At 37.3% G+C, this 18,560-nt stretch overlaps 2 protein-coding genes across 8 annotated transcripts in view; one reads left to right on the forward strand and one right to left on the reverse strand.

The window, feature by feature from the left end:
- Positions 1 to 702: 702 nt before the first annotated feature.
- Positions 703 to 7,188, reverse strand: LOC139946115 (protein PET100 homolog, mitochondrial-like). The gene is made up of 4 exons (XM_071943731.1): positions 7,032 to 7,188; positions 6,768 to 6,854; positions 6,444 to 6,476; positions 703 to 6,005 (listed from the first exon to the last, which is right to left on the reverse strand). The coding sequence occupies exons 1-4, from the start codon at positions 7,059 to 7,061 to the stop codon at positions 5,886 to 5,888; spliced, it is 270 nt and encodes an 89-aa protein (XP_071799832.1). The 5' UTR covers positions 7,062 to 7,188; the 3' UTR covers positions 703 to 5,885.
- Positions 7,189 to 7,359: 171 nt separating this feature from the next.
- The window catches only part of LOC139945740 (uncharacterized), a 35,213-nt gene continuing 24,012 nt past the window's right edge, over positions 7,360 to 18,560 (forward strand). For 6 of the 7 annotated variants that reach the window (XM_071943116.1, XM_071943118.1, XM_071943121.1 and 3 more), the window contains exons 1-3: positions 7,360 to 7,504; positions 14,488 to 14,999; positions 16,548 to 16,589. In XM_071943116.1, the coding sequence (XP_071799217.1) occupies positions 14,810 to 14,999; positions 16,548 to 16,589 (232 nt within the window). In that variant the 5' untranslated portion in view covers positions 7,360 to 7,504; positions 14,488 to 14,809. Of the gene's footprint in view, positions 7,505 to 14,001; positions 14,084 to 14,487; positions 15,000 to 16,547; positions 16,590 to 18,560 lie in introns of those variants that run through there. The other variant, XM_071943117.1, reaches the window with a different exon arrangement.

An 18,560-nucleotide genomic window follows, 5' to 3' on the forward strand; every position in this document is an offset into this window, starting at 1 on the left:
CGGCCATTTATGGGAGTCGAATTTTTGACTCCCATAAGTGACCAACCGTGTTAGTTCGCAAAGTTAAAGGAAAACCACGTAATTTCGAGGCAAATATGTGTGGATCATCGTATTCTACTTTTAAAACATCTTTCCAACCATATATGCATTTTATAACAACTGGTTACAAAACGCTTTTTATAGACCAACTCGTCCGATCCAAGGCAACGTGTTCCTTTAAGCAGCTCCATGAAATTTGTCCAATGGTCTATTTTTAGTTGTACATAATTAAAAATAATTGCCATTTTGACCAATACATCCATATGAATCCAATATAAAAGATATCAGATTAGGACGTGTCTTGTGAGGTGTAACTGGTGATGGAGAAACGCAAAATTGAACCGACTGTTTTTGTTGAGGATATCTAGGGTATAACCTCGCTAGATTAATTCTGCATCTCTCCCTAGTACAAACCCACTATTCAGTGGTAGTCGAATATATAGCAAGACAGTTCTCTAAAGAACAAAGTCTACATGGCCCACTAGTTTTCTTGTCAATCTTTCTGTTGCTCTAAGAGAAGTAAAAAGCGTCAGCATAACATGTTTTTATTTCCTATATATGTGTGTAAATGTAAACGCAATGTTGTATCTTTATCCTACTATAATTTTTGTTTCGCCAATGTATTTGGAATGTTTTTTTTGTAATACATGTTATTCAATTCAAGATATGTGTTTATTAGTACTCCAATTATTCACAGGTGTAAATTTCTGAATGGCCATATTTATTCGGAAGTTGACGTGTAACCTTAGTGGGGGAATTCAGTGACCTATAATGAAATCACAGTGGATTACACACTTGTAAGTATTTGCTTAGCCATTTTTGAAAGGTGCTTATTTTTCCCGTTACATTGTAGTTTTTAAGCTGCTAAAGAATCCGTAAAGAATTCGTAAAGAATTTTGCCGGGTTACTTTAAATTTGTATGTCGTGCCTGTCCAATTATTTTGTTGTGATCTTGTGGTCGTCAGATTCCATTTCATCAAAGACAGTCAGTCACTTCTACGGTAATTTCCTGTAAATAAGACGCTCTGACCGTCAACAAAAGTCCTCAAAATCACTGCGCCTTGTTTACCAGTGCGCTTTATCGGATAGCAATTAAGTTCATTGTGATGATCACTGTGTGAAATCTTACATTTATACTGTAAAATAATGGGTTTTTTTTTTTTGGGGGGGGGGGGGAATAAAAAGGTACTGGGGTGGATTTCACAAAGAGTTAAGACTATTCTTATCTCGTGTTAGGACCAGTTACTCGTCCTTACTTAGGAACTAGTCCTTACTCTTTGTGAAATCAACCTGTGGGCATTGACGCTGAGCGCAGGAAGTTACGGTACTTTGGCCATACTCATCACAAACAAGTGTTATTAAAATGAGAGTTTTCTTAACCTTGAAGGTGTCATTGTGTTATGAGGCAACATGTATGGCCTACATGTAAATATATTCACCAAGGGTTAAGGTCGTATTTAAACAGTTGTAGTGGGAAACGTTCACACGGTTTTACTGTAGATGATGTACATGTCAAGGACTTGTTTAACTCTCTTATGAAACTATTCTAAGTGGAATTACTTTCAGGCTCCCTTGAAAGTACCAAGTGAAAGTACTTTCCAATGCACTTTCCTTTGATTATTGCAACACATTGTTGTCTTTGTTTCACTCTAGAGGCTAGCTGCATAGATACGACATCTTCTAATCGTCTTATACGTGCCCAGACAACATTTGTCCTTCAAAACATTTTCCAGCTGATGCACCAACCACTTAACCTCGTTTAATCACATGGTCTGGTGCAGCTGTGCACAGATCTGTCACCAGATCTGGGCCGAATGTCATAGAGCCGCTTAAAGCCATTGGACCCTTTCGGTACAGAAAAAAAAAAAAAAGTTCACAGATTTACAAATAATTTACAGGGTTTACAGAAGGTAATGGTGAAAGACTTCTCTTGAAATATTAGTCCATGAAATGCTTTACTTTTTGAGAAAACGGTAAAGCAATATAAATTCTCGTTAACGAGAATTACGGATTTGTTATAAACACATGTCATGACACGGCGAAACGCGCGAAAACAGGAGTGGGTTTTCCCGTTATTTTCTCCCGACTCCGATGTCCGATTGAGCCTAAATTTTCACAGGATTGTTATTTTATATATAAGTTGTGATACACGAAGTGTGGGACTTGGACAATACTGTTTACCGAAAGTGTATAATGGCTTTAAAGGGAAGGTACACATTTTGGTAATTACTCAAAACAAATATTTTTCTTAAAAACTTACTTGGTAACAAGCATTGGAGAGCTGTTGATAGTATAAAACATTGTGGAAAAACCACTCCCTCTGAAATAATGTACTTTTTGAGAAAGAGGTAATTTCTCTCTAAAATAATAAAAGACTTCTAGCTAGAAGTCTTTTATTCTTATCTGAAAGCACACAAATTCGTCCAACCAGGGTTCTTGCAACTTCGATGACCAATTGAGCCCAAATTTTCACAGGCTTGTTATTTTATGCAAATGTTGAGACACACCAAGTGAGAAGACTGGTCTTTGACAATTACCAAACATGTATCTTCCCTTTAAGCAGAAAATATTGCTTGCAAATTTGCCGCTTGACCAAAATAATTATGGTACAAGTCACAGAGTGACACATGGCATGGTGTTTCGGCTGGTAACATTATTCTGACAAGCATAACTATATTGTGCTTGCTAATTTTTGTGCGTGGGATCAGCAGCTCTATGAAATTCGGCCAAGTGTATCACCAAACTACACGCCGCACTAATGATGTCACTTTTGCTCAAAATAACCAGAAGATTGACTAACTTTCAACCACTCATGCAATCACTGCATCAGACCACAGTAGTATAGTATTCACGAGGAAAACATAAATTAATGACAATAGCTTGTACGTGAACGTTTGCGTATGCTTAATAATGAAAATGTGACAAATTGTTTGGGATCTGAGAACTTGCATGATGTAACTATATCGAGCTTCTATTATTAGCGTTTAAGCGGAGTGCTATTTAACTGCAGGCTGACATAGTTTATCATCCAAAACCTCCATGGGTGATATTATTTAAATGGTCAAGAAGTGGGAGGGTTAAAGCTCCAATTTCGCCAAGATGGGAGTTCCATGCATCAGTCACATTTCATACAAAACTGCATGTACATATTATATATCAAAGTGCAACCCTGTCCTTAAAGGCAGTGGACACTATTGGTAATTACTCAAAATAATTATTAGCATAAAACCTTACTTGGTGACGAGTAATGGGGAGAGGTTGATGGTATAAAGCATTGTGAGAAACGGCTCCCTCTGAAGTGCCATAGTTTTCAAGAAAGAAGTAATTTTCCACGAATTTGATTTCGAGACCTCAGATTTAGAACTTGAGGTCTCGAAATCAACCATCTAAACGCACACAACTTCGTGTGACAAGGGTGTTTTTTCTTTCATTATTATCTCGCAAGTTTGATGACCAATTGAGCTCAAATTTTCACAGGTTTGTTATTTTATGCATATGTTGAGACACACCAAATGAGAAGGCTAGTCTTTGACAATTACCAAAAGTGTCCACTGCCTTTAAAAGAATGTTGACATAACCAAGATGTTGTTGAATGCTTTCAAAAACACTTTAGTTATCAATGTCAGAGAAATTTTCTAACTTTTGAAATCAACAATCTTGCCCAACAGCACCTTAAATGATTTCTTATTTACTTATGTCGGCGTGACTACTAGGTCTTGTAGATAACAATAAGGTTTATGTTTTATTGTTTACAATTGTCTTTCTGAGAATGTAAGGTCAAACACAATGTACTGTCACATAAAAAAACACATTCTCAAGACGATGTTACATATTATTTGGGCTGCAATTATTTTTTAATCAATTTGGTAAACAATTTTTCCAAAATAATGTAGCTATGTACAAAGATGTTTATTGTAAAGAATTATACTTAATAATTGAAATAATTACCATAGAATATACAAGTAACATCTTATTTTATGACACTGGACTTTGATTGTCTAGTAACCTGTGAAATGTATTGTCAAGATGATAATGAAACATGTTCACTTCAGTGGTACCAGACTAATCAAAGCATCGTCCTTGTGGATAATCCTGGGGCATTTTCCAAACCTCAGTGTAGGCTCAGTCTCCATTTGATGGTCCAGTGGTTAGACTGCAGGACTTGCAACCACAAGGTTGTGTAGGTTCGAATCCTACCAAGCTTACCGCTGACTTCACAATGACTAGGTGTGTTGGCGTCTAGTTACCGATTCACAATTTCTTCATTTGTGCGATGGTATAATCAGACTTTAAACCAATGCTTGTATGAGAGAGAGGGCTGTTGGTGTTTTATATCGTGTGGAAATTTGCAGAGTTCCCTTGACGTGAAAATCGTCTTAACAAATATAATAACAAACAAACACTGCTCATCAATTTGAAAAGGCCTCAGGAAATTTGTGTCATAATATTATTCCACAAACAGTTAACAGTTCAACAAGAACTAAAAATAACCCAGCTTTCTGAAATCTTTAAAGGAACACGTTGCCTTGGATCGGTCGAGTTGGTCTTTGAAAAGCGTTCTGTAACCGTTTGTTATAAAATCGGTATGGTAAGATGTTGTAAAAGTAGAATACAATGATCTACACAAAAATGCCTCGAAATTGCGTGGTTTTCGTTTTACCTCGTCGTCAAACAAGTTCAGCCATTTATGGGAGTCAAATTGATTCCCACAAATGGCCGACTGTGTTAGTTCGCGACGTAAAATGAAAACCGTGCAATTTTGAGTGATACGTGTGTGGATCATTATATTCTACTTTTAAAACATCTTTCTAACCATATGCATTTCATAACAAACGGTTTCAAACGCTTTTCATAGACCAACTCGTCCGATCCGAGGCAACGTGTTCCTTTAAGCAAAACACGGGTAAAGAAAAAATCATATTACCACCTGAGTGAACATCTAAACACTCAAAATTAAATTTAACATAGTCGCATCATCAACTAACCCCCCCCCTCCCAAACATTGTATGAATATCAAATCTAGTATTTATGTTTTCTGAGAAAAAATGTTATGTAACGGCTGCTAATATACAGTATGTAAATTCAGCAATATTGTTATGTGCGGAAAATACTGAAAAATAAAGTTACTGCTGGTAATGAAACACATCACATTTTCCCCAGAAAAGTTTATTCATTTTTTAATTTTGAGTTAACCTTATGTTGTTTACTTCCTAATTCTTCTTCGACTTTCTTTCCACTTTTAATAGACCTGGGGGAGTGTGCAATCATAAAATGTTGCCAAATTGACTTTAATGTTTGCACAAATTCAGGCATGATTGCCAAATGGGGTTTCAAAAGCAAAACTTTCTTTTCAAGCATCCTCACAATCAGCCTAACAAAGCTCGGTAATACAGTATTTTTAATTTTAAGAATTTTGTATTGAAACTAGAATTTAAAAAGAAGATTGTTCAAGAAAACAGAAGTCTGTCGACTAGTGTTCTTGTTTTCAATACACAGAGATCTCCAAGACACAATCTTTCTGGAAGAGATGCTCAGGTGCCTTCATCTCAATCTCTGATCGACAACTTAAGATTCAAACAATCTTTTTATTTTGCCATGATGCTGTGCCTGGACATCCATCGAGCATACTGGCTTGGAATAGGGCGGACAAGGCTTACTCTTTTATCCATGGTTTTAGCCTTGGTGTCTCTTTAAAAATTCCCAAAGACTTTAAGATTTTCCAAGTTGAAGTGACCTTTGCAAAATGGCCTTGCCCTCTTGAAGATGACATTCCAGGCCAGGGCATCACAACATTCTTGTGTCTTTTTATAAAGTTAATCTTTATGATTTGTCCGATTGCCAAGATGCTATGTCGTTTGAGATGCTCTGGCAATCTCCATCTGGCGAAGACTTTCATCTTCTTGTTGTTTTTGCTTCACAGCTTTTCTTTCTTCCATCCTTGCTCTGAGGTCATCAAATTCCTTCCGCTGTATTGATAAAAAGAAAGTTGATTAATCCTAAATCCTACTATGTTCAAGCTTGGGTATTGATGGTGGATATAAAAGGAATTTAATTCACTGGATAGAAGGTAAACTTGTGGAAAGTTGTTAAATGTGTGTCGCAGTGAGAGACGAACAACTCTCCAGGGACTCTTCTGATTCTGTCTCACAGACTGTCTGGGGGAGACTCTTCTCGTGCAAGGCTGCTGGCTTCTGGCTGGCTAATGCCCAATGCGGAGTCGTCATAGCAGTAGTCTTTTGAAAGCCGGTAGTCTCAGGAAAACAGCCAGTTATGCGAGATTCGTTGAGAGAGTACTCATGCTTTCACTGAGACAAACTTTAAGTTTAACGACTTTTTCCACAACTGTAGGCTGGCAATAAAGAATATTGAGCATGATATAAAATCATATAGAAAAATAAACTTACATGCATTTGGTCTTCCGAAGGATACATTGCTTTCTGCAAAAATAAACAAAAAATACATCTGAATCTGAATCTGAATTATATAGTCGGCAAAGCATCCTTTCAGGAAACATAACACCAACTTTTGTTTAGCTTGCGCGTCGCATGAATATTTCCAATAGCAAAGAAGAACATTCAGTCGCCATTAATTCTGCGTTATAAATAGTCCTTAGTAGTCAGTGCCTGCAAAATATACACTGCCTTACACATTTTATTCAATTGCAATTTTAGAATTCTGAATTATAATATTTAAAAAAAATAAATAAATAAATATTATTCTTTGCTCACCACTTTCTGAGTGACGTATTTCTCAAAAAGTTCAGTTCTATTGAAACAGTAGAACATTGCAACAGGAAAGAAGACATAGATGCCCATCTGAAACATTCAAAAAGATGAAAAATACAAATTATTTTTCAAATTCAATTGACAAAATAATACTCATCGAGTTAATTCACAAATCACATATCGCAACTGGTTAAGGGCACATTCCATGATAATCGCCAATCGGCGATCACTGCAGTTTTCAAAGGAAGATAACCTTTATTTACTTACTCGGACAGATTCCAGTTTCCAGCCACCCATATTTGATGTGTATTTCTTCTTTCACTGCATCGTTTTGATAAATTAATTGGCCTTGGTACAGTTTTCCCCGTAAAAAACCAGAGTCGATTACCGCACGTAAACACTTCTTACGAAACTCTCACCACAACGTCCTAGCTCGCCACCAAACGAACTCGACCGTCGTACGGGGTACGCTAAAATCCAATGTCCCTTCTCTCAGCTCTTGGTCGAGTTGGTTAATTAAGTGTAAGGCCGTGTTTCTCCGAGAGGCCGAGCTGGTTCGACGACATGCAGCGCATGCGTGTAGTCGATCGACATGTCAAGCCTCGGCGCGTACGTCGTAGAGAGAGAGAGGACGAAGAAGTGTTGTTTTGGAGAGCCGACCCTTTGTGATTTTAATCGTTATTTTATACAAACATGGGACAAGAATTGGCGTGATATTTGAGTACATGATAGAAGGAATTGTAAGTATAAAGCAGATTTGATTGATGATAGATATAGTTCAAACTAAAATGTGGTTTTGCGAAATACGTTTTTGTTGTTTTTGTTGAATGGGATTCCGGCCGCTGGAGGTAACAGTGCATGCATCGTGTGTGCAGCAGTCCATTGCCCCGAGCTGCCTGTGGGCTCTTTTAACATGAAACTTTGGACCAATGAAAGTTGTTAAGTTTTTGTAATCTTCACTTTTTAGTGCGTCCTCAACCAAACTAATTACCCTGGAAAGTCCATATTGTTCACGTACCCATACTGATTCGAACCGTTTCTCCTCTTCAACACTTTTGATTATTTTAATTTAAAGGATTTTTTTGGGGGTACTATTTGTAACACAAAACACAATGTCCACATATTTACATTATTAAAAAAACTTACACCTTCAAAGATAATGATAGTAGGCCTGTGTAAGTAGAAAGCATACCTTAAAGTATTAGTTGCTGAGGTGCTGTAGTTTTTGAGAAATGAGTTTTTTGTCCTACAAAAAGTACCTAGACCCGTTAAAGCCATTGGACACTTTCAGTAAACAGTATTGTTCAAAGGCCCACACTTCGTGTATCACAACTTATAGTTGTATATAAAATAACAAACCTGTAAAAATTTAGGCTCAATCGGTCATCGGAGTTGGGAGAAAATAACGGGAAAACCCCACCCTTGTTTCCCCACGTTTTCGCTGTGTCATGACAAGTGTTTAAAATAAATGTGAATTCTCGATGTCGATGTCGAGAATTGATAATTGTTTTAATGTTTTCTCAAAAAGTAAAGCATTTCATGGAACAATATTTCAAGAGAAGTCTTTCACCATTGCCCTCTGTAAACCCTGTAAGTTATTTGTAAATCTGTGAACTTTCATTTTTTTTTTTCTGTTCCGAAAGTGTATAATGGCTTTAACTTCTTTCAGTTTCAGTTTAATTAATTGTTGTTTTTTGTAGTTTAAAATAACCTATAGTTACCTGTCTTCACTGGCTCTAATTTAAGACTGGGTCTTATTAAAACTATTATAATTCCCACCTTATTTCATCCACTGAGAAGGTATGAAGTGCCCAGGGTACGTTCAAAAGGGTCAGATCCAAAACTACCTCTTTGTGACGGGACGGAAAATGAAGTACATTTGGTTGCATATATTTTGTCAGGAATGTTATTTTTTTTTTAGTTAGGTACTTATAATCACAAGTAAGTTGTGCTCTATTATTGGAAAAATTATTTACCCTCAACATAAAAACGTTGCCATGGTAGCGAACATTTTTAAAAAGTGACGGGACGGAATGAAGAAATAATGAAACTTTTGTACTTTGTGTTCAATACTGATTTTCATCAAATTTAATGAGAAGTCAACAACAATTTTCATGGCAATACAAAGTACAACTATTGGCCTTCTTACTATACATAGACATCACAGCTTGATTCTTTCTGTAAATAAAAAACACTTAATTAAAAAACAAAATGGTCGTGTGATGGGACGGAAAAGTGACGGGACGGAAATTTGTCAATATGTGTAAATGTTTGGTTTGGATCTGTAGATCTTTAACAAATTTGATCTGCATGTTAAACTTTCAAAATACTAGCATTAAAAACCATTGTTTTCTTCTTTAATGGTGTTTTAGTTAATTAATAAATCTTTAGAACATTTTACAAGTACATGTACCTGTAGATGTAGATCCCATAACCAACATGTCAAATCAACTGATAGGCCTACTTAAAGCAATGTACTATGTACCCTGCTTATTAATACATTAGCTATGGCTGCTCATGCATAGAAAAGTCACTTACCACTTACTTTGTATTGTCCCCTTGACCCCACTGGTACAGGAGGTGAAATTTTACATATGACCTTTTCTTTTTTGTACCACACAGTATCCATATTTTTCCCGTCTGTCTCTGGCCATTTCCAATAATCCCCAGATTTGGTCATTGCGTGTACATAAGTATCGGTTGATTTGATTGTAAGGACCTCACCGGGGTACATTTGTGAGTCGTACTCTACAATTACCCAGTCTCCCACTTTCCAAGAAAGATCATTATTGTCATCAGCAACCTTGTCACCTGCACTTATCTCATCTCTTACATTTCTTTCATCTGTAACAATTTCACTCTCATCCTCACCAACATCCATGTCTTCCACCTCATCTTGCTCACACTCGTAAATTTGTTCTCAAAAATTCTTCTCCGAATGCCACCTGTCACTAAATTTGCTGTTTAGGAAGAACTCAAGCTTGGTGGTCTTGGTGATTTGTCTCTTAATGAAGCGCACCTTAAGGGTGCCAGGTACATCAGGGACATTGCCGGCTTAACATACTAACTACAACCTAACCCCCCCCCACCCCCCTTCCCCCTTTTATAATTTGTCTTTTAAATTATTTCCCTTTTCTAAAATATCCTTCTATAACCTAACCCACCCCAACCCCCCCCCTTCCCCCTTTTATAAGTTGTCTTTCAAGTTATTTTTTCTTTTTTTCAAAATTCCTTTTTATAACCTAACCCACCCCAACCCCCCCCCCCTCCCCCTTTTATAAATTGTCTTTTCAACTATTTCCGTTTTCTAAAATATCCCTCAGAGCCTCAGGTTTTGTGTAGTTTGTCAGGTTTTATGCCGTTAGCCAAATTACGCGATCTAAAATCATTTCCCCTTCATCCCCCAAACACTTTTCATAATGGCCAAAACTTAGCTTCGTATATTTTTTATTTTTCTTCCTTTCGTGCCGAGTATGTACAATGTCTAGATCTTACATAACTAGTCGTCACACTCATTCTATGCACACTAAGAACAGTGATACTCTTTTTCTCAACGGTTTGTGTCTTTGAGGTTTAATATACCGTGAGGTATATATAGGGCAGTTAGACTTTAGGTCTTACTTATCAAAACAATAATGTGTAACATACTAATACATGTTGTGTGTAACAGTACCATTAACATACACCATGGAGGTTAGGCCTATTTATTGTAGGTCAGTGTGGAGTACACTATTTTGCATAGAGGGGTACACAAATTTGAGGAGCTTCATTTTTGCAATTGACCATGCACATCTGAAAGTATCTGAGGAACCAGTAATGATGGACGGGAGGGTAAACTCGGTTACAACTGCTCAAGGACCCATTACAGTAAACATTTCATAAAAGAGTCAGAATATACTCCAGAAGATATGGTGTTACAATATAATTGTTGTCCCATTGCACCATTTTCCGTCCCGTCGCACTAAATTTCCGTCCCGTCATGAAAATTTTAAAGTGTCCTGTATAAACCTGGGGTCCAAAAATATGAAAACACATAAGTTGTTAATCTTCAACACTTCATAAAATGATACTTTGCAAAGTTTCATTCATATCCATTTACTTTATCATAGTAAAAATTTAAAACAATTATGTCAAAACGCGACGGGACGGAATGCGGACTTGTTTAAAACGAACCCTAGGCAATTCACTGAGAATTTGAAAAAACCTTTATGCTTAAATCAGTTCCTAGGAACAAGCCAAACAGACTGATCACAAAAAGTTTGATTTGACTAGCTTTGTTTATATCAGAATCAATTGTGTTAAAATTCTGTCCCGTCGCACTCAGATTGCGCCATTTTTGTCTTTCACGGTGTATATCTTGGAAATAAAACGAGATTCAGCGAAAAAAAATTGCCCCTAAAAACTCCAATATCTATATGGCTCACACAAAGAAAAAAAATAATCAATTCAACGTACAACAAAAAGTTGATTATTTCCAGTTTTGGTTGACAGGTTTTGGATCTGACCCCGAAGTGGTAAAGGTACGAAATGTCCTGACATAATTATGTCAGTCATAATTATTATTGAGGCTTAAAATACATGTATGGTTCATTTAATAAAAGCCCCACTTCTGTGGCCAAGATCTGAATTCTTGATCTTGGCCACAGAGAAGTGGGCAACCCTAGAACTAAGAACTTCCTTCCGCTAACAATAGGTGAACGAATTTCATAGTGGGGCTAGCAACGACCAAAAGTTTGCAACTAATTGTTTGTTAAAAAATAGCCATCACATAACACTTACAATATCTATCTATCTATAGATCTTCCTTCAATTCAAGTACAGTTCCTCTTACTTAGAAGTTTGGAGACTTTAGATTGACGTCGAACTAAGCAAAGGGTGGGGGAAAGTGTAATTATGAGTGTATTGACAAACTGGTTGATGATTACCTTTTTTACTTTACAAAGAAATTGGGGTCTTTCCAACTGTATTTCAGGGCTTGAAGTTAACACTTTACCGCAGGCTAGTGATTTTAAAAGTATTGGTCCAGTAAACTCAAGACTGGAAAAGTCTGGTGGTCTCGTGTTTTTTCAACTCGGCTACCTCAATGTGTTTTAAAAAAATCTTTTTGAAAAAAAATGCCTACACCAAGATAATTGTAGTCTTGAAGTCAAGACGGTAATTGTTAAGCGCGGTGTGTAGTTACAGCGCGGCGTAGCTACGGGGACGATACACACACCCTCGATCTCAGTATGTGTGTGTGAGTCAGTCGCAATTACCGCGCTACCTACGACTGTTGCATGTGTAACATCGCACTGTGACTGTGTTATGAACGGCAGACAAATAGGCAGCGCCTAACGACTTGCCATCAAGTCTAAGATAATTGAGATTCAAATAAATGTGAATCTTCTCTTTAAAGGCGGTGGACACTATAGGTAATTGTCAAAGTCTAGCCTTCACAGTTGGTGTATTTCAACATGCATAAAATAAGAAACCTGTGAAAATTTGAGCTCAATTGGTCGTCAAACTTGCGTGATAATAATAAAAGAAAAAAACAACATTGTCACACAAAGTTTTGTGCGTTTAGATGGTTGATTTCGAGATCTCAAGTTCTAAATCTAAGGTCTCGAAAATCAAATTCGTGGAAAATTTCTTCTTTCTCGAAAACTATGGCACTTCAGAGGGAGCTGTTTCTCACAATGTTTTATACCATCAACCTCTCCCCATTACTCGTCACCAAGAAAGGTTTTATGCCAATAATTATTTTGAGTAATTACCAGTAGTGTCCACTGCCTTTAATAGTGCTTGATCACTCATGTTGATTGTGGTCTAGTGAACATTTTAAACAGTCTGGTTACTTTTTGTAGGCCACAAAACACGATGTCCACAGATTTACTGAAAATATTACTTGCTGAGGTGCTGTAGTCTTCGAGAAATGAGTGAAACAAGTCACAAGAAAAAAAATTGTCTCTAAAGACAAAAATTATTTTAGCATGTAAAACACAATTTTCGTTTTACTCATTGATAAAAAACTACAGCACCTCAGCTAGTAATATTTCAAGGGAAGCTTTCTGCTATCATTATCTTCAAACAGTGTAAGTTTAATGTTAAGCTTTGGACATTGTGTTTTGTGTTACAGAAAGTACCCAAATCCTTTAAAGGCAGTGGATACTATTGGTAATTACTCAAAGTAATTGTTACCATAAAACCTTACTTGGTAATGAGTTATAGGGAGAGGTTGATAGTATAAAACAATGTGAGAAACGGCTCCCTCTGAAGTAACGTAGTTTTCGAGAAAAAACTAATTTTCCACGAATTTGATTTCGAGACCTCAGGTTTAGAATTTGAGATCTCAAAATCAAGCATCTGAAAGCACACAACTTCGTGTAACAAGGGTGTTTTTTCTTTCATAATTATCTCGCAACTTTGAAGACCAAATTGAGCTCAAATTTTCACAGGTTTGTTATTTTGGGCGTATGTTGAGATCCACTAAAGTGAGAAGACTGGTCTTGAAAAATTGCCATTAGTGTTCAGTGTGTTTAAAGGCAGTGGACACTATTGGTAATTGTCAAAGACTAGCCTTCACAGTTGGTGTATCTCAACATATGAATGCATAAAATAACAAACCTGTGAAAATTTGAGCTCAATCGGTCATCAAAGTTGCGAGATAATACTGAAAGAAGAAATCACCCTTGTCACACAAAGTCGTTTGCGTTTAGATGGTTGATTGCGAGACCTCAAGTTTTAAATCTGAGGTCTCGAAATCAAATTCGTGGAAAATTACTTCTTTCTCGAAAACTATGGCACTTCAGAGGGAGCCGTTTCTCACAATGTTTTATACCATCAGCCTCTCCCCATTACTCGTCACCAAGAAAGATTTTATGCTAATAATTATTTTGAGTAATTGCCAATAGTGTCCACAGGCTTTAACAATTGTATTCACGTGTAATTCTCAATTTGAATTTTACAAAACCAAAAACTGTAGACCCCCACTGATATTAAATGATCTCTATATAAAGCACTCAATAAATGTCTTTATTGTACATGTTCAGTCATTCATGACCTTGTAGTTGGTTGTGTACAGTTGTGTGTACAGTTACCATAGGGAAGTCCTAATAAGGGAAATCCCCTTTGGTGTACCACACAATGGGAGGGCTTGTTTGTCTGCGCACAGCCATGATTGGTCAAAGTCCAGTCCCATGCAGTGAGTGATGTTATAATGTACAATACATAATTTATGCTGATCAGTACACACTGTGGCCATTTACCAGGAACTGTATTTTAATAAGTACATGTACGTAAACCTGTGATGACGTGATTGTTTGTTTGCTGTTGGGAGCAAGGTACTGTACAGTGCTCAACTCTCTGGAGATGAGTTTACATTTTTGGTCAAAATGGTAGTGACATTTTTTGTTCGTAGTGATGTTAACCTTTTTACTTAGTATTCTGAGAAATGCTCTGATGAATATGCAGATGGTATACATCAGCCACTTACTGGTTTAAGATTTTGAATCACAAAATGCAGTGACCGATTTCCCATGGATACAAATATTCCTTTAAAAAAACCATTTAGGAATTATTGCTTCAGGCTTTAATAATGTACAAAATTTGATACAGATGGGAAAACAAGTTAGACTTATTCCAGTTGAATTAAAACCCTGTTTTCATGTTTAATACAAGTTTGTGTTTCTGGTTTTATAGTAACTCCTAACTATAAAGTCACACTTTTTTTTCTTCTTCCCTGCAGCAAATGAAACTTCTGTGAATCATTCTGCTACATGTACAGTGGAAGAGAGAGAGGCAGAGAGTGTCTTACAGTCAGACATTGATTCCTTCATATCCCAGTCTCCATCTTGCCAAGCAACCTCTCTATTTCTACCTGGCTTCAGTCCACCAAGATGCTGCTTCTATGAATTGGTGGTCTTCTTTAATAATGGCCGACACTCAAGCTCACATCCAAGAATCAACATGCTACAAACGATTCTTGTGAAGATAAACTCTGCCAGTTCTTAGTTGATGTAAACCGCATGGTGCAGCGTCGCTCGCTCAGCCTATAAACATTAGGCCTGATGAACATCATGGCATCCTACTGGCATTGGAATCTATTGTGCCTTCTTTGTGCTGTGTTCGTTGCCTGGTTAGTTCCAACGAGGGCAGTGATGGACTACTGTTCCGAAGGAAGTTTGAACTGTACAGTGGAAAATGCTACTAAAATTATGACTCTTAATGCAGGCATACCAGATCTGCCAGATTTCCCATGTAAGTACCGCATTCACAACAAAAACTGGTTTTTGTTTTTTAATTTTGTGCACGTTCGGATTTGCCTTATTTGGTTTTGGTGGTAGTGTTGGCATTGGGTGGTCAGGTTCACTGCTGGGACTAAGGTTCGAACTCCATGGCTCAAAATTAACACTGGACCGCAGGCCCAGTGCCAGTTTTTTTAGAGTTGGGCTAGTATAATCCTGACCGGACAAGCCCCGTGGTCTTGTGTTTTTTAATTGACTAATAATAGTAAATCCTTATTCATAAATACATGTACCTCAGACAGTTTCGCTATTCCTATTGGTGGAGCGCGTCACATGGGGGTGTTTAAACGGTTAGTAATGACCAGCTGGAGCTCTGTTTATAACCATTTTTGTTTTATACTCTGCGCTAGTCTTGGTGCAAGAAGTTTCTTGTTAGGGTGATGCGGGCGCTGTCGGTGAGTTGGACGCGCTGTGTGTGAAAGGAAAAACGCGAACGTCTTGCACCAAGACTATACGCGCACAAACGGATCTGGAAACTGTCGTCTTATTCATAACAATGCAACACATGGCATACAGAGCTCAAGCAAGTCGGTACGAATAAGTTTGACAGAGTTTCTTACTTAATTACGCCTTTTAACCAAAAAGGCATTTATGAATGGGAATAAAAGAGTAGTGACTTGTTCTTAAACGACCGTTTAAACCTTGCAGGATCGTTGTCGTACGTTTTGGCTCGGGCCTTTATCCCATGGCAACGACCCTTTGTCACACAGCAACTCGTCCCTACCCTTTTGTTTCCCTATTCGTGTATCTTAATTGAGAAAAATTGCTGTCAATGATATCTTTCAATTTATATACAATTGAGCTGGATATTCTCTTAGTGCTTGTTCAACTCATTTTGAATCCTTGGTCTTGTCAAATAAATATTTGCCCACTAAGAATGTGGAGTTAAAAGACTATAGACTGGTTGATTTCCCCAAGGCAGTCCAGTGTAAAATTTTGAGCCTTGTTGTGGTGTGACATTTATAATCAGTTGAGCTTTAAAGGCAGTGGACACTATTGGTAATTACTCAAAATAATTATTAGCATAAAACCTCACTTGGCAATGAGTAATGGGGAGAGGTTGATAGTATACAACATTGTGAGAAACGGCTCCTTCTGAAGTAACATAGTTTTCGAGAAAGAAGTATTTTCCACGAATTTGATTTGGGGTTTAGAATTTGAGGTCTCAAAATCAAGCATCTGAAAGCACACAACTTCATTTGACAAAATCTGTGGTTTTTTTTCCATTAATATCTCGCAACTTCGACTGCCAATTGAGCTGAAATGTTCTCAGGTTTGTTGTTTTATGTAAATGTTGAGATACACCAGGTGAGGAGACTAGAGTCTTTGAAAATTACCAAAAGTGTCCAGTGTCTTTAAGTTATCCAAATATCAATTGCTAGAGTCTGAACTTAGAGAAACATTTTCATCAAAATGTTTCTGAGAGAAATTTTGTTAGTAATAAAAGAGAGGAAAATTAAACCACTCTTCTACTCTGATTTTATTTCCTTTTTTCAAATAGGTTTTAACAATTATACTGCCAATCTGACCTGCTGTGAACAAGGTAAGCTTTTCAATTTATGTTAGTTTTGCAGTTTGTTGTATTTTGAGAGTTGGTTGAGTGACATGACCATTACAAGATGCAGATCAATACAACGCCACTTTAAAAGCCTTTTCATACTTTTGACATGGCAAAACCTCACATTTTTGGGAAAATAATTGGTTTTGTCAGAAAGAAAGAAAACAAACCACAGCTTTTGGAGTGAAACTTAAATTTTATTTTCAGTGAAAAAAAAAATCCATTCACCATTCTGTCTTGAATTATAAGTTATTTAAATTGTCAGTTGTAGTTGAACTTTTTTTTTTGCAGTGATCAGTTTTTGTGCATGAGCCAGTTTTGTTCCTGTTGCATCATGATCTAATACCAGTTTGACTGCATGAGCCAGTTTAACCACTTTCCGTTACATACTCATCGTTGCAGTGTCCAACAAATACCAACATTAAAACTGTCATGAGAATGGAAAGTTTGAAAAAAAGATACATTTTCCAAGCGCTGTACCATAGTGTGACACATCATTCACTTTCAAGTAGTAAACAACAAGGGAAACCAATTGGGTAAATTTCAAACTAATAGGTTTGGGTTAAACACAAAAAACAAAACTACTAGAGTGGGAGTTGAACCTTCACCCCCTGCATGATTCATGTGACTGACAACCCGAACAACTTGGCAAATAAGGGAGATTACAACACCCCATGCAGATATTCTAAAGAGCGCGTCACATGATATGTCTTAGTTTTACTAGACGGCGGTTGTGTGGTAGTGCATCGTTTGCCGTGTGATAGTCTGAGGACTATCACACGGTGTGCAGTACCCAGGCGTCTTTTTACCCACCTCAAACCCAATCAGTTGTGCATGCTGTGTATCTAAAACGGGCCTACGAACGTTACGTGTACGAAGATGATAGTCTGTTGGGGTGTTATAAAAGAAACTTTGACTGCTTTAACTCGTGCTATGGTTAAAACTATGACTCCCTGGGTGATCCCTCGGGAAAATAGAACGCTGCGGGGATCACCTCGGTAGTCGTGGTTTTAACCATACTACCAACCTTATGGCTAGATAGCTCTTCAGTTTGTAGAGCGCAGGCATGTTAAACTGGAGGTCGCATGTTCCAAGTCCCGCTCTAGTAAATTTTGTCTTTGTTTAACCTAAAATTATCACTCACTTACATCTAGTCTTTCATTCGTTCCAGATGTAATTTGAGAGGATTTTTATGTATTCCTAGAAAAAAATTGTCAAAACAAAACATGGCAGAATTGCTGAGTTATTGAAGGAGACAGTGATGTCACAAATAACACGTATATCCCTTATTACCATGGCAATATCATGTAGTAATAGTGTTGGCTTACTTAGATTATTGTAGTAATGGAGAATTGCTTTCGCTGTTTTCACAACCTGTGCATAATTTTGTTTCCTCTTTTAATGGTGACACTATTCGATAGTTATTTTGTAGGGGTACTCACATTTATCCATAGGTACACAGAAGTATAGTTAGTACCCATCCATGTACATGTACCTAAAAAGTACACATTACCCTGGAGCCAGGGTTCGATATCACCATCACAATTAAAAGAGACAAGATTTAATCTTGATGAAACACTACATCATAACCAGAATGGGTTATTTTCTTGATATCACATTCACTAGACCCTTCCCATGAAATATGTAAATTGCACATAGCGCGTGCGCACTAATGTTTTGGTTGGCAAATTGAGGGAACATTGCGCTGTTTTGTACATGGGTAATGGGTGCGTCACGCAGACGCGATTGCGCGATGCTTAGTGCACAACTCTATTGCGTTTGCCAACCAACAGGGTCTGTACGCATGTGTGAATGTAATTAGCATGGGAAGGGTCTCTTAGCTCTTGAAGTTAAATTACTAAGCTGATCTAAGTGGAGAATAAGGAGCTTAGGAAGTATACATTGTACATGCTCATTTACCCAGAGTTAAGGTATATCTTTGTTTACCCAGAGGCA

This window comes from Asterias amurensis, chromosome 13 (genome assembly GCF_032118995.1).
Source record: "Asterias amurensis chromosome 13, ASM3211899v1".
NCBI classification, from domain to species: domain Eukaryota; kingdom Metazoa; phylum Echinodermata; class Asteroidea; order Forcipulatida; family Asteriidae; genus Asterias; species Asterias amurensis.